The sequence below is a fragment of the Pleurotus ostreatus genome (assembly GCF_014466165.1).
Source record: "Pleurotus ostreatus strain PC9 chromosome Unknown scaffold_8, whole genome shotgun sequence".
NCBI lineage: Eukaryota > Fungi > Basidiomycota > Agaricomycetes > Agaricales > Pleurotaceae > Pleurotus > Pleurotus ostreatus.
In genome coordinates, this window is record NW_023503163.1 from 1,770,033 (window position 1) to 1,785,143 (window position 15,111).

The 15,111-nt window shown below is 50.7% G+C and overlaps 5 protein-coding genes across 5 annotated transcripts; 2 read left to right on the forward strand and 3 right to left on the reverse strand.

Moving 5' to 3' along the window:
• Positions 1 to 211: 211 nt before the first annotated feature.
• Positions 212 to 3,622, reverse strand: PC9H_010928 (uncharacterized protein; the record flags this gene model as incomplete). Its single annotated transcript, XM_036780418.1, has 19 exons — positions 212 to 384; positions 440 to 616; positions 677 to 731; positions 786 to 1,200; positions 1,251 to 1,459; positions 1,517 to 1,641; positions 1,703 to 1,895; positions 2,289 to 2,309; positions 2,366 to 2,402; positions 2,454 to 2,499; positions 2,552 to 2,570; positions 2,631 to 2,711; positions 2,763 to 2,960; positions 3,015 to 3,028; positions 3,082 to 3,106; positions 3,159 to 3,177; positions 3,275 to 3,380; positions 3,450 to 3,512; positions 3,571 to 3,622. 19 exons carry the CDS (start codon positions 3,620 to 3,622, stop codon positions 212 to 214), a joined length of 2,028 nt encoding a protein of 675 aa, XP_036627801.1.
• Positions 3,623 to 5,264: 1,642 nt separating this feature from the next.
• Positions 5,265 to 6,722, reverse strand: PC9H_010929 (uncharacterized protein; the record flags this gene model as incomplete). The annotated part of the gene is made up of 3 exons (XM_036780419.1): positions 5,265 to 5,384; positions 6,136 to 6,418; positions 6,475 to 6,722. The coding sequence occupies 3 exons, from the start codon at positions 6,720 to 6,722 to the stop codon at positions 5,265 to 5,267; spliced, it is 651 nt and encodes a 216-aa protein (XP_036627802.1).
• A 1,312-nt stretch (positions 6,723 to 8,034) lies between these two features.
• Positions 8,035 to 10,228, forward strand: PC9H_010930 (uncharacterized protein; the record flags this gene model as incomplete). Its single annotated transcript, XM_036780420.1, has 3 exons — positions 8,035 to 8,799; positions 8,851 to 10,128; positions 10,178 to 10,228. 3 exons carry the CDS (start codon positions 8,035 to 8,037, stop codon positions 10,226 to 10,228), a joined length of 2,094 nt encoding a protein of 697 aa, XP_036627803.1.
• A 731-nt stretch (positions 10,229 to 10,959) lies between these two features.
• Positions 10,960 to 12,997, forward strand: MCA1_7 (Ca(2+)-dependent cysteine protease; the record flags this gene model as incomplete). Its single annotated transcript, XM_036780421.1, has 17 exons — positions 10,960 to 11,018; positions 11,053 to 11,163; positions 11,207 to 11,299; positions 11,356 to 11,500; positions 11,553 to 11,634; positions 11,696 to 11,781; positions 11,827 to 11,887; positions 11,952 to 12,014; positions 12,070 to 12,080; positions 12,134 to 12,169; positions 12,222 to 12,284; positions 12,344 to 12,368; positions 12,421 to 12,434; positions 12,493 to 12,690; positions 12,744 to 12,824; positions 12,878 to 12,896; positions 12,948 to 12,997. 17 exons carry the CDS (start codon positions 10,960 to 10,962, stop codon positions 12,995 to 12,997), a joined length of 1,197 nt encoding a protein of 398 aa, XP_036627804.1.
• Positions 12,998 to 13,605: 608 nt separating this feature from the next.
• On the reverse strand, positions 13,606 to 14,961 carry PC9H_010932 (uncharacterized protein; the record flags this gene model as incomplete). Its single annotated transcript, XM_036780422.1, has 4 exons — positions 13,606 to 13,784; positions 13,839 to 14,191; positions 14,247 to 14,522; positions 14,573 to 14,961. The coding sequence occupies 4 exons, from the start codon at positions 14,959 to 14,961 to the stop codon at positions 13,606 to 13,608; spliced, it is 1,197 nt and encodes a 398-aa protein (XP_036627805.1).
• Between the last annotated feature and the right edge of the window lie 150 nt (positions 14,962 to 15,111).

Genomic DNA, 15,111 nt, shown 5'->3' on the forward strand with positions numbered 1-15,111 from the left:
GTCAATGTTGCCAAGTCGCCAATAGGTTCCTAGTATTTATATTCGTTATCTAGCGCTGGGTCTGTGGGCCATGTGTTCCAGGGAACCATACTAGGTACTCATTTGAATATAGTTCCCGCGCAACGCGGAACTATACCCCAGATACAGAAACGACATGGTCAAGTAAATAGAAGAAGTCAGTTTAGTTTAGTACATTGGTGGGGTGCGTCTATCATAATTTAGAGGCATGCAAGAGGACTTTGTCTCGACTACCGATGATTTCATCAATCCCCGTAAAGCCAATAAGACCCATCGAGATTTCTAGATCGGCGAGAGTGTTCTTGATGACCTCCTCCACGCCATCTTGACCCCCAATCATCAAGCCGTATAGATAAGGACGAGCGACTGAGATACAAGCACTCTTCAGCATCACGGTGGAATACAACACAGAAGTACGTACGCAACACGCCCTGTGCGCCTAGTGCGAGAGCCTTGATAATGTCACTGCCAGTCCGAATCCCGGAATCGAACAAGACGGTAAGCTTTCCGCTCTTCTGGGCCTCGAGGATGACGGGAGATTGCATGATCTTGTCAAGGGCATATAAGGACGGGATTGCACCGTCAATTTGGCGGCCGCCTAAGTGGTAGATGGTTGTTACATCGGGACGTGAGCACAAGGGTTTGTCGTTTAACTTACCATGGTTAGATACAATGATACCATCCACTCCGCATTCGATCGCCCTCTCCGCATCCTAGTTACCCGTGCCATCAGTATGATATCAATGTTATGGGGGATGGGTACTCACCCCAACAGACTGAATCCCTTTCAGGACCAAAGGCCCGTCCCAATTATCCCGAAGGAACTTGAGGTCTTCCCACTTCCTAAACAGACCCGAATTGGTTTCCTTGAGGTACTCCATACCAAAGAAAACGGCATCTTTGACTTTCTCGTCTCCACTGGCATAGGCCGCGTCCAGCTTCTTTGGGTCGTACGGGAACTCGGGGATATCGGTTATTGGTTGTCTGCCGTACCTAGCCATGAACACGGGGTCTGACGTGCCAACCTGTACTCCAATACCGTGGAAGAACGGGAGATATGAATCCTGGAGATCGTGTGGGCGCCAACCAAGGAGGAACGTGTCTAGGGTTACTACAAGTGCAGTAAACCCATTTGCCTTGACGCGAGAAAGGAGGGACAAAGTAACGTCGTTAGATCGCGGCCTTGAAATATTTCCTGTGAGTGATTCAAGGAGGAGTGGTAAACGGCTTACCAATAGAGCTGATACCATCTAGGACCAGAGCCACTAGCTTTGGCTGTGTCTTCAATCGTCCTAGAGGAGGCGGAGCTCATAATGAACGGGACGCCCATCTTGGATGCTGCCCGGGCTGATCCCAATTCACCGTCCGCATGGCAGACACCTTGAACACCGATGGGCGCGAGAAGGATAGGCGAAGGGTATTTCACACCAAAGAGCGTGGTCTATATATAAGACTGAATTGGATTTTTGTAACTCCCCTTCATTGGGTAAGCACACACCTGAAGATTACGATTGGTTGCGTCTACAAGCATACGGGGGATTAGCTTGTACTGATCGAAGATGCTCAGATTGGCTGCGTAGGTGGAATTGGTGCCAGCACTCCCTCCCGCGTACATGAACGAGCCTGTCCCAGGAATTAACGGTTCATGATGAGAGGCGATAAGATCGATAACGAGGACGCGTACCAGGATACTCTTTTCTTGCTTCCTTGGCCTTAGCTTCGATCTCAGCAGGGGAGACGGTACCAAGAATAGGACCGTATGCATTCCTCCTAGAGTAGATGTCGATCATATGTGCGCTCCATTTCTTGGGCGCCACTGCTGTTTCTGGTACTGCCATGGATGAACTAGGTTTGTGCGGGTCAAAGATGTAAGAGTTCTTGGGAAGATATATATGTCAGCGTCTCTTAAATGCACTTCTCCACACCGGTTATCTTTACCCCACATTGTTACCGGTTCCCTGAAGTTCCCTGATCAAGGACCCTTGGTTGATCGGAATGACCATCGGCATCGGCCACGTGGAACGTTGAACTCACTGCAAGTTCACCAAAGCCACTAGCGTCCCGGTGGATACTTAAGCAAAGCGACGGCTGGTGCGGACGGAGCGCCGCAGGAGTACTTCTCCAGGAACTGATGTATTACAGATAGCGCTGCACAAAAGATACTTCCACCTATTCCGTGCCCCTCAACGTTAGCATATGAATAGCAGGTCAGTATCCTAGCCAATGCGAAACGGTGAGGTTGGTATCTGAATGCCTGGTCAGGTACTCACCATGGGATGAGAAGCTGAGAGCTGTCGGCGGTCAAGATGAATCTCGGTTCGCATTCCTGAGCTAAGGAAGGACGTACCTGCGGCTTTTGACTGTAATTGTCACGTAGGATGGTTCTGGGACCAAGGATGAGTCGATATTTTGGTTAGATACAACTAATTTAGTACCTGACGCTGTTCAGAAGCTGTTGGTAGCTTTGTTGAGGATTTTCCTCTGTGTTGATGCGTCACGCCGGGACGGTGAACGAGATCGTGTTGCGACTTACTGAGAGCGGAGACAAAAGCCTAGCAATTCACAATCATTATAGGTGATCCAACGCTGAAGAGGACAAAGGTAGCACTAACAAAGCTCATAGCCCCAGTCGCCTGGCCGGCTTCTTGCGTGTCAGCACTCGTCTGATCATCCTTACATCCGCTCCAAGAAATCTAAGGGAGTGATCAACAAAGGAAGAATTATCTAAACTTGCCTCAACCTACCACATCTGCTGGACTTGTCCGGGTGGCCTTGGTGATCTTTTCGGCCTTGGTTGAGGAGGTTGCCGACTTGAAAATCCCCATGGCGGACTGGAATACCCCGCCCATATCGCCTCTGGCGTAGGAAGTCACGGCTCCCAGGAGACCCTGACCAACTTCGGCAGCGAGGTTAGGTTCCTTGATTTTACCTTCGGTGGAATACTACAACGCTATGAGGTTGCATTCAGACGTCGCACACTAATACTTTAGACGCACAATGTAAGGTAGATCTGAGAGGCTGAATTAGTTATCAGTGCAAAGTCCTATTGCCTGAGCTACTCACCAAGGGCGGTTCCAGAGTGGCAAGACTGGAAGGTAATACATTGAGCCTTGGACATCATTGGTAGCCGTAATACGTACATCATAAATAGCTGTGAGCCTGCAGCCCGGTGGCAGAGGCCTGACCATTATCTCATGCATTTCCTGTGTGGACGACGTTGATAACTATAGTGTGAAGACGACACAATAGTACGCACGTCATCAACGATATGTCCACTTTCTTGGAAATCAACCTGGGATCCAAAGGTGACAATGAAGCTAAGTACGTATCGAATAGTAACACGAGTGAAAGGAAGATTCGTACTGGATAGATTACTGACAACCAGAATTACGTCAGGAGTCGCACAAAGAGTGAACGTCATTTCGACATACCTTCGTCAAACCCATCTTCTTCATCACCGTCTAGATCTTTCGTCTGACCTCCGTGCCCGGAGTCTGGCGGCAATAGATGGAGTCAGAGTCGAAAATGACAAGAAGTCATTTTACAGCTCACAATGGAAGAAAAGGGAGTCGTTGGGCTGCGCGTCGCTGACGAGCCATCGCATGGCATGGATCTAATGTACTCTCATTATCCTATCTCAAGGGCCAGTCGCAAACTTACAATATTATCCCGAGTGGGTAATTGTCGAGGATTGGTCGCATCATCCGTTAAAATCACGATATCGTCTTCGTTGTACCCAAATTGTGCTACAGTGTTGGGGCAGCAAGGTGGGCCTTTCATTCAAAATCTGAAAAGAGTGTACGAACTGCACAAGAATCTTGTAATGTTCTTAACGTCGTTGATGCATCCAGAAAGCTCGCCGTCTTGACCGAAGTAGTTGATACCAATCTGTGAGCATGAAGTCAGAACAACGTTGAAGAAGAGATTAGCACGCATACGCTAAGAGCTTTCTTCCTTCCGTTGCATTGAGAGTATTGGAAACTTGGCTGCGATCGATTATGTTGCTGGTCTTCGAATTCGGGACCATAATATTGGGTATCAGTGGGAGGCCTGTTTGGTGGATGGCCTAAGTCCGAAGTATGTCAGCGGATTACTATGTCGTCTACGAGGTCAGAGGTACTTGGTGGTGGGTAATGCTGATAGCCAGGCCTAAGGATGGGATTAATCTGGAAACATTGGAAATTAAGAAATATAACACACTGGTCATCGTTCTGGTTTGGATATCCGTATCCTTCACCCGGATAAGTGGCTCGTGAAGTGGGTGGGGGACCTGGTGGTGGAGGATAGTAGCTTTGGGATATAGTTCTGTAATGAGCGAGCCCGAACACTTCAACGTCAAATGGACTCACCCAGACGGCGCCCCTTGCTCGCTTCCCCACAGCGAGGCCACAGGTCTGGCGCCTTGATACCTAGGGCATAAGTGTGAACAACTGCCGCATAAACTACACTAATCGAGTAACGTACCCAGACCCAGGAGGTCCCGAGTATCTGGCAAGTGGCTTGCTTCACAAATAGTTGAGCCACAAACAAGAAACTCACCTTCCTGGATTCGGTGCGTAGGATGGTGAGTACCCTGGTCGAAACTGCTCACTAAACCACGGTAAGTTTCTGGCTAAGGACAGTCATGGAGATTGAGCGTACGTGTTTGAACTACTGTATTGATTCTGATCATAGCCGCTGTTCCACATGTTTTCCAAGTCGTCGCAGAGTCCTGGATTTCGTGAGGTCGATACTGGGTGTGGTAGAGAGAAAGGACCGTGGCCGTCCACTGGATTCTATCTGATCCATCATCATCATCTCTCATGCCAAGGTGAATGCCAGGTGCCCAACTCGGAAGCAAATACCGGAGGAGACCATCGGCGCGACGGCGCACGGATTACGTTACAAGCTAACGCCGACCGAACCGAGACAATCGAAGCCGTGCAGCACGTCGAACACACTCTCACAACTTCGTGCGATTAAAATCGTGATGGAATAAAGATTGTCGTGCCCTACGTCAATATAAAAAAACATCTCCGCCTCATGAAGAAAGTAATAAACGTTACTATATATGATGGTATAAAAGTGCGCGTTCACTGTCCGATAGTGAAGCAAAAGGTAAATGTAAATGGTGGAGCGAAGGAACAAGAATAAAGTCGCCAAACGGCGTCAATAGAATCCTCCATCGCCGTAACGTAAAGATGAATAAGCATCAAACATGCACAGAAATGTTGAAATGTTGAAAATCGAGAGAGGGGGAGAGAAGTCTAAGCCCAGATCCAGTCAATCAAGGATCGGCGGACGACTTCAACGACTTCCTCTACAACCTCCTCCTTGTCGGCACCGTCGTCCTCGGCATCGAGGATGGCACGAGCAAGACGGGAGCCCTGGAAGCGAATGAAATCAGTATTTAGTAACGGGTGTGTAGAATAAAGGAACATTCACATAAGCACGGCGGTACTTGGTGACGGTCTTTCCACCGTTGGAGGTCACGACTGAGCTCGAGGTGTTGGAGGTATTCGAAGACGAGGAAGATGAGGAAGAGGTCGAGGAAGATGAGGAGTTGTTGCTCGACTTTACCACAGAGCTAGTTGATTTGCCGGTCTTGGGGTCCACGAAGGATGTTTCAGCAGCCGATGACGAGCTCTTGTTAGCAGCGGCCGCGTTCGAAGCAGATTGCGACGCATTGGACGAAGTGGAGGCCGACTTGACTGTGGATGAAGTGGACGCGCCCGTATGTGGGTTGGTAGACGAGACAACCTTGGTGTCAGAGTTGGCGGTGTTAGCAGAGTTCGAAGCAGCGCTAGAAGAAGACGTGTTGGAGTTGGAGTTGGCGTCGCTGACGGATGATTTGAAGACTGCGCCGTTACCGTTGACGGCGGTCTTTACAGTGCTTGACTTGGCAGAGTTGGCATTGGCAGCATTGGCAGAGCTAGCCGCGCTCTTGGAGTCAGCCGATGAAGAAGTAGCTGATTTGTTCACATTGACTGCTCCGCTGGCACCTTTGGTGACAGTCTCGTTCGACGCGGAAGAGCTGTTTGCGTTGCTTGATGCCGAGTTACTGTTGTTCGCAGAGGAAGAGCTGCTCGCAGAGTTGGATGTAGCGACCGAGCTGCTTCCCTGTTGAAGCTAAGAAACCATGATTATCAGGATATACCGCGTCGACAAGATGGGTTGAACACTCACGACAACACAGTTGCCGAACTTCTGAACGGCAGCGTTGGTGAACTGTGCGACGCACAAATTCTGTGCCTGACCGCCTTGGCAGATCATGCCAGCGGGGAGCTTGGCTTGAATTGTCTCCTTCTCGTTCTTGACTGTGACTTTCAACCCATTCTTCGTGATAGTGCCAGCCTGGAACGACTTTCCCGTACCCGTAGGATCGACCTTGAGGGTGAATTGCCTGGAACCGTCAATTCCCCTGCAGATACACAGTCAACACAAGAGTTTGGTGGGAAGAGAGCATATAACACCCACCCATTGTAGTTTTCCACGACAACGGAAAAGGTTCCGTCAGCGGCGACCTGGATAGGTTGTACCGTCTCCAAGCTGGTGGCGATATTGACGCCAGCACCACAAGGATTCTTGGCATCGGGCCTTCTGACGTCAGGGCGCTTCATGGGCTCCTTGATCCCCAGAGCAGGATGAGCGGCGGCATGTGCGTAGGCAGATGCGGACAAGCCGACGACGACAGCGGAGGTAGCGATGATTCTCGTAATGAACATTATTGTCTGTGCGTTGAAGATGAATTCGAAGGGCGAAGGATGAAGTTGACGCGAATTGGAAAGGTATGAAATGCAAAAGGAACCAGTTCCGAGAAGGACGACTTAAACGACGTAGGTGGGAGGCGTTAAGGCTGAAAGAACAAAAGGCCCTAAGAAGCGGGGAGGGGAGAAGGAAGAAAATTGAGTAATGAATGACCTCCCTGGGGGAAACCAGGAGGGTTTTTATAGCTTCGTGTGCCGGCGAAGTTAGCATGTTTCTTCGCATTCGGCGGCAGGTTGATTCTCGATTGACGTTCGATGTCATTGGAGGCGGTGTTCCCGAGTACGGCCATGCGCGTCCCGATGTAACAATGCAAACGGAAGGGTTGTTGTGATGGGAAATGGTCCCATGAATTTCTCCAAGTAGTAACGGGCAACGCAATGATATACAGCTGCCGGACGTGTCACCCCGCGTTTGAGGATGATTCGTCGATGGTACAATTTGGAGAAAATGCCTCAAAAGAGATAAGTCATTGACATCTACCATTGCTGTTGGTCGGCGAGATCAAGATTGGTGTGGGTAGAACCTTGAGCAGTAGCGTTGAACGCAGTGCACGGTGGATATCGCGTTTGTCTCTAACATTCACGAAAAACACGCGTCTACGGTGTAATGATATTACTAGGATGCTGACTATACGTTGATCGTGTCATCCTGTCATCAACGCACATAGAAACGGACGCACTAGGTTGATTAAGCAATCACAATGGACTGCAAGTCGACCAAAATAGCAACGAGGAATGCCAGTACAACGCTGGGGAGAGTTGGCGAGACGTATGCGATTGTAGGCAACGTCAGGTTCCTAGCAGGTCCCTGGTCTCCAGCATTCTCTCCATATGAGCGACTTTTGTGAGCCAGCGAGGCAAATATCCATGATTTCGGGTGCTTTGACGCTGAGATTCCAGAATGTCTCGTCAGGGAAGAAAGGTGAGGAAGGGGAGAAGTTAGCGACTATCCCAGGAGTTGATTCGATTCTTCGATAACCAGACAAAGGGGTGAGATGAGTTCTAATCAAGTCGGTGTCAGGTGAGCACAGAGTTCAGTTCTGATCTGAAACGTTTGGCGCGCAGGCTGTCTGTCGAGCTTGCAAGCGATAGTGGTAAGTAGCAGCTGCAGCCTGCGATTGAACTCAATGAAAAAACTTTAGTTCGGGTCTGCAGTGTTCGGGGAGCATCACGTGATGTGCGCCTCTATGACCATATTTAGGTTGTGGCGGGGTCGGCTTCACCTTCTCCAGAACAGCACCCTTCTTCATCTTACCATTCCGAGTGGACGATGCCGTTCTACTTGTTCTCGCTTCCTCCGGAACTCATCACCCGTATTCTTCTGCACGCACGCATCCAGGATGTCATCAGATGTCTTCAAGTCAACACATCTCTCCGTGATCTAATCAGAAACACCTTGATCTTACAGTATTCGATCGATGCCCACTTCGCTGGCGCAGAAGTACTCAATGGAACGGACATTGATATTCTCACCGATACTACCCTGGCTGAGCGCGTTTCGCACCTCAAAGAACGCGAGACGGCGTGGCGCATCCTACGCCCCGACTTCCGCGAACGAATCAACGTCCTCCATACGGCATCGGGGATATACGACCTCTCTGGCGGAATCTACTTCCTCGGAGAAGCTATCAGCCATGACTCGATGCTGGATCGCATGCAGACCGTTGGGCTGCGCTACCTTCGTCTCCCCAATAAGATGTTCGAGGAATCGAAATGGGAGAGCATAGAAGTGGAGGCGCCCATTGTAGACATCGGGCTCTCAGTCTATGAACATGACTTAATTGCTGTTATCACTACATCGACGGAATCCTCGGTCGATATTACATTCACGCAGATATCTACGTCTAAACCACATCCGCTCGCGAAACAGCCCAAGATCCGATGCCATCAAATAGCACCAGACTCGGGGCGGCTGGCTATCAGCATTGAGATTGTGGGCAAATACCTTGCGCTGATCCTGACATTCCCCAATGCTGGCGTGGACGTGGTCGACCGGTTCTTTGTATACGAGTGGATGGAGGGCAAGCTGGTGATCGTGAGTGCGGCATCGTCTTTGCAAGGCGACAATTGAACTGAGGGTTCGCAGGATCACCCCGCACCTGCTTCGAGTGTATATACGTCGCTAGTGTTCCTTTCCCCGACAGTTCTGGTCGTAGCGAGCACGCATCCACCTGCGTCGCTCGATATCTGGGACCTGGAGCTCGCATGCTCTGTGCGTTCGCTCCTGCTCCCCACGCTACAGCCGCACATGGAGTACCGCAGCATCTCAGCGCGCGGGGAACCCAACCCGTACCTCTCGCATTCACGGGACACCTCGTTCCAGCCAAAGGTGTTCTACGACCCAAAGGAATCGATCGTGGTGTTCAACGTGCACATCCAGATCTCTAACGGGCTGTCGTGGCGGAGTGCGTTGGTCGTGGTGCATCGGCGGGCGCTGCTGGAGGCGGGAAGGCGGGCGGGGGGCGTGGAGAAGGCGGTGCGGTACGCGGAGTGGGGCCAGAAGACGACGAGGTGGATCCCGGCGTCGGAGTTGTCGACACGGTGGATTACAACGTCCGCGGGACAGAGGATGGCGGTGATACACGATACGAGGGGCTTTAGGATGGCTGATCGGTCGGGCGCGGAAGGGATACGGATATACGATTTCAATCCGTTCCATGTACGGAAGTGGGGCCAAGAGGTGGACGATGCGAAGGCGAGATGGGCGGCGGGCGTCGCGGAGCCAAACGCGTACGAGGGAGACGTGAGCGATCCTTGGGATGGGTGGGACGATAACGGCGACACAGACGATGAGGAGGAGGAGGAGGAGGAGGGCGATAATGACTTGTATGGTCACGAAGACCTTGACGACGAAGACTTTGACGAAGACGCCGTGGAGACTTTGGGGTTTGCGCAGGTGATGGATGAGGAATTGGGCGATGCGGAGGCACTAGTGGACATGGTAAATCAATTCATAGCCTCAGCAGAGGATGGGAGCCCGCCCATCGAGCCGCCATTGCATTTCAATCTGCCGACGGATTCTGACTCTGGAGGGGACGATGAAATTGGGGAGGGATCGCTTCATTCGACCTTGTCGTCACCCAGGTCAACAACATCGTCCCCCGGACCATCTACTACACGCGTCCCCCATCCCCCGTCCGCGCCGGGATTGCAGAGGAACGATTCCAAGGCAGTACCGAACATGCGAATCGTGACATCCCCCTCCACGATATTCGCCAATGGCGCCGTTCTGACATTCGAAGAGCCTGTAGTGTGCGAGCTACCGTGTGTGGTGTATACGCCCGCGAACCCTGCGTCTTGTGGGGGTCTGACCGGGATGTACGAGGGTATGCTGCTGGACGAAGAGAGGATGCTGGGTTTGAAGGTGCGTTGGATACCCCTATCTTGTTATACAGGAACCTGATGTGCTGCAGACCGACGAGCTTGACAATATCGTGGCCATAGACGTGTTCCACTTCGGCTGAACTTGCGGTTTGCTCTCACGAAACCGGCGGCGGCTAGGTATGACTTTAAGAAATGGATAAAGGGCGGTGATGATAATGTAGTCTTCTACGGCTCTTTCCCTGGTCTGCAATGGTTGTAGGGGTGTGATAAATGAATCCTGAGGACTCCTGATTTATCTGATTAGAAACCAAAGAAAAGTACAGGGTATTATCTCTTTTTTCGGCAATGTCGATGAACCGTCTCCTAGACGTTCCAAAGTTTGGGCGGTGTGTGTCCGTGGAAAACCGCCCATGTAATCGATTATCGATTATCACCCGAAGCTGGCAAGTAACTTTTGCTTCCGCAGCTCCAAGACTTGGCAATAATTGTGAAGGAATCAGAATCAGCGTCAGGTGGGTGAGGACCACCACGATCGGATTAATCGTCGCTTCATCTTATCTATCTACCCGATTCTAGATTCGTGCACCGTGCACGGTTCCGAGCGACTTCTGAGATCAGAAGACTGAAGTGTTCATTTTACAATGTGGAACTCGAACAGCGATTATTCTGACGGGCAGTACAATGTCCGGAGACAACAGCCGTAAGTACAGCTCCCGCTGGTTGACTTGATCACACGCTGAGCCGTCGGTCTGGTCGCTTCCTTCGTCGGACATCCTGTAAACCATTGACGGACACGATCTAGCCAGCGGTTCAACCAAGGATACTCGCCGGCATACTTACCCACAGTAAAGTGAGATCAACAACGTTAACAATGCTTATGGAGTCCTTGAGTGCTCATTACAATCATAGTGATACTCCCGAGCCTGATAGGTCTGTCACCTCTTCGTTGATCTCTATCTCCAAGCAAACGACTCAAATACACGCTAGAACCCACGGATGGCATCATGGCGGGCACCATGAGGGGAGGTCTGATTTCTCCCAGTGGGGCGGCGAACAACAACCGAGGCAAGACTCAGTCCATACCTTTACTCCCCCCATAGTGACACCCGCCTTCGCAGCTATGCACCCTCTCACGGACCTCCCCCAAGGCATGAGCATCAATCCCAGGGCTATAACCCCTCAGGAGGGTACCACAACCAAGACGACAATCAGTGCGGGACACCCTTTTCCTGTAACAACTCTCTTTCCACTAATCTAGTACGTACAGGTCTGGCTATCGCACACACCGACCCCCGAACAGGCCTCCTGCCGGAACTCAATACTACGGCCCCGAATTTGAGGACCACCATCACAACAGAGCCCAGCCAAATTTCCAGTACTCGCAGTGCGATGGTAAAAAGAAGGCGCTCAGTGTGAGTTATCTACCCCTGAATCCATTCTCTCAACGCCCTTTCATGTCTATAGATTGGTATCAACTATTTTGGCCAAGATGGACAGCTTTCTGGGTGTATCAACGACTCCAAGAATGTTACAAGGTTCCTATGTTGTTCGTATACCCTCATCCTTGATTGTCTAGATCCCCCTGATCGACTGACTGGACTCCTCAGCTCAATTCGGTTACCAAGAAAACGATATCGTTGTTCTAACAGATGAAGCGACTAACCCTCGTCAATTGCCTACTCGAGAAAATATGGTATGCTGGGCCATCTCTCGTGGTGCTCTGCTAGAAGTGTTTTAGATTCGGGCCATGGAGTGGCTTGTTCGCGATGCACAGCCCAACGACTCGCTTTTCTTTCATTGTAAGTTTGTGGGGTCGCTAAGGCTCGTTCCCAAATTCAACAAACATTTCCTCGTTGTCATCAGACTCCGGGCATGGAGGGCAAACGAAAGATCTGGACGGCGACGAGGAAGACGGTTTCGACGAAGGTATACTTCATCTTCTTTACATATCCGCAGTTACTCACTCTCGACTGGTCTCTAGTCGTCTATCCGGTGCGCACACCGTCGCTGGAATTTATGATCCTTATAACACTCAAGTTATATAGGTCGACTATGTAGAAAACGGACATATCACCGATAGTGTGCGTGCTAGCTATCTGCCAGCCTTCGCAGATCCTGACAACCTCTTCGTAGGATATGCACGACATCATGGTCAAGCCCCTCCCAGCGGGTTGCAGACTCACAGCTATTTATGATGTACGTGTTCACTGTTTCTCTTCAACAATGTGTCGGCAAGCCTCAACATACTTCTGTAGTCCTGCCATTCGGGGACCGCTCTTGGTGCGCTTATATAGTGAGATACTCATTGATCATTGACCCATATGTTCCCAAGATCTCCCTTACGTTGTATGTCCAGTGTATCATCCGCCGTGATAGCACTGACCTCGATTATCCGGTATGTCAGTATTCCACTGAGGGTAAGATCAAAGAACCGAACCTCGCTGCCGAAATTGGCCAGGGCCTGTTGGGAGCGGTGACTTCTTACGCCAGAGGGGATATGAGCGGAGTGCTCCAGTCCGCCATGGGGATCTTCAAGTCAGCGACCTCCTCGACGAAGGCCGAAAAGATCGCTAAGGCTACACGGACAAGCCCAGCGGACGTGGTGAGTCTGTTCCAGTGGAAACTGCTACGAGATCGATGAGTTTCCCTTCCAAGATATCTTGGAGTGGGTGTAAAGACGATCAGACAAGTGCAGACACACAAGAGGCCGGTGAGGCGACTGGGGCCATGAGTTTCGTTCGTATCAACTCTCCCTTAACCCTGGAAGCCCACTGATATCTCATTGCTAGGCATTCGTTTCCTCTCTTCGTAAGTCGATGTTTCATCACCCACCTCGTGCACCTTTCAACATACGTCTAGGGCAAAACCCTCAGCAAAGCTACCAGCAACTTCTGAACAGCGTCAGGTAAGGGGGCTGCTTTCCAGGGGTTCACCAGGCTCATCTCCGTCTACCAAAGGGATATTCTGCGCGCCAATTACAGTCAAAAGCCTCAGGTAGGTCTATATCCCTCCCTCGGAATGCTGCCGAAATTCACATCGTCGACAATATCAGCTGTCCTCTTCTCATCCCATCGTGTGTATCCCCGCAATTCAAAGAGATGCTACAGCGCTGAACGTTCAATTTTCCAGGACACGGATTTGTTGTTCATATGCTAAGGTAACCTGAAAGAAACTATTTGTATGTATCTACGGTAGAAGCATATGTTTTGTTCTTGACATAATGTACGATTGTTGTTGTCAATTTCAAAGGCTGGGTGTATACTCAGAGCCATACATAGCCTTGTCGGATTTGTTTGCCCGGTGTGGTGACGGTACGACCGACCGACGGCGTCTTCCTAGTAGCTAGCTCGACTGGAGTGTTTAAATATTATTTTGCAACACAGCGAATGATAATAGTAGCACACGAATAGGGCCGAAGGAGTGTGAGTGTCTAATGCGAATGTAATAATGTCCACTAGTCCGATATAATATGGTCGAGATGAGAAAAGGAAGGCAGCGAGTATTCGGATAGTAAAGCTTAGACGGAATTTGAGGGCAATTCGATAGGGCACGCAGCGTCAGTGATCGTGGTAGAAGCATGGCGGGTGGAGGGAAGTCCGACTATATTCATGTCAAGTACGAGTCGGAACTGCACCGTCGGTCGCTTGCCATCAGAGTAGTTGATTGCGTTCCTGCAGCTAGCATACCAGTTTTTCCCTGCAAAAAGGAAAAAGATTAGATAGATCGGGAAAATCATTGCAACTCGTTTACATGTCTGGTCGGTATCATTGCTCGCGACGTAAGTGAAATTCAACGGCATCTGAATTTCTGGGAAGGACTTCGCAGGAAGCGACCGCCCACGTATATCACCGGTCGCTACCAGGACGGTAGTATCGAGGTCAAAGATGCTAGCGTGCAGGCGGCTGAATCGCACAGGCAGGAAGTTATCCTGCGTATTGACTTGAAGATTGGCAAAAGCTGGGAACGAAAAATTGGCGGGAAAGCGATTGAAGGTCACAGGGACAGCCAACGCCCAATCGCCCGTGGCGTTTGCGAGAGGAGTGACAGAGCTGAACGAGAAACTGGGGACTCGGGGTATGGTGAATATGAGTACGATGATGATGCTAGAAACAAAGAAAGTGAGCTGTCTCTAGCAGGTATGGCAGGCACGAAACATACACGCAGCATAACGCAAAGAGGAACCATATGAGCGCCTTGCGATTGAACCATCGTCCACATAAGCCGACCTCGTTACGGTTCCATCGTTTCCAGAACTCTCTTCGGTTGTTGCTCTTGACCTCGCGACGGCCTGACTTAGTCATGCCCTTCAGCTCATCACGTCCCCATTCGGGTCCCATGGTGGGTACGGTGACCATCTCGACCTGCCCATTGGTTGTAGCACTGGTAGCGTCGTACTCGGCCTTGGGCGAAGAAACTGCAGGTAGTTGTTGGTATCTTTTGTTGTGATTAGAGCCTGAAGATCGTCGATAACTAGAGGGACTTACGCAGCGTCCTGCTTCCCGAACGCAGTACTATATCTTGGCCCAGCGTTATTAAAGTCAGCGTAGATGTCCCAGGGGGACTCCTTCCCCGCTGCCTCCTCTTCATCCCTTCCGCCCTTCAAGGGTTCCATCCTTGCGCCAGGGAAAAACGTCTCCCGCGTGTAACCACCGCTCGGCCTCGGCTGACCGCTCAGCAAATCCACGCTTGTTCGTGATGCTCGTTCTGGGTTGTAGAAGGAGGATGCAGAGTCCCTCCTGGCTCTGTCCGCAACACCAGTGGGTGGATTCGCATAATGCTGGACTGGCGAATTGAAATCCGCGCCGAGAGGGTCCATTGACGATTTACGGCCTCCATAAAAGGAGGATACGGTAGACTTGCGATCTGAGTCCATGGGTTTAAGGTTCGAAGTCTACTGAGAACGAAGTAGAGCTAGCTTTGACCAAGGAAAGACCGTCACCACAGTACCTTGAAGTTGTGGGAGAACTTGTTTAAGGTGAAGGTTCTACCGAGGGGTTCCCGTCTGACCGTGAGAGAACAGTAC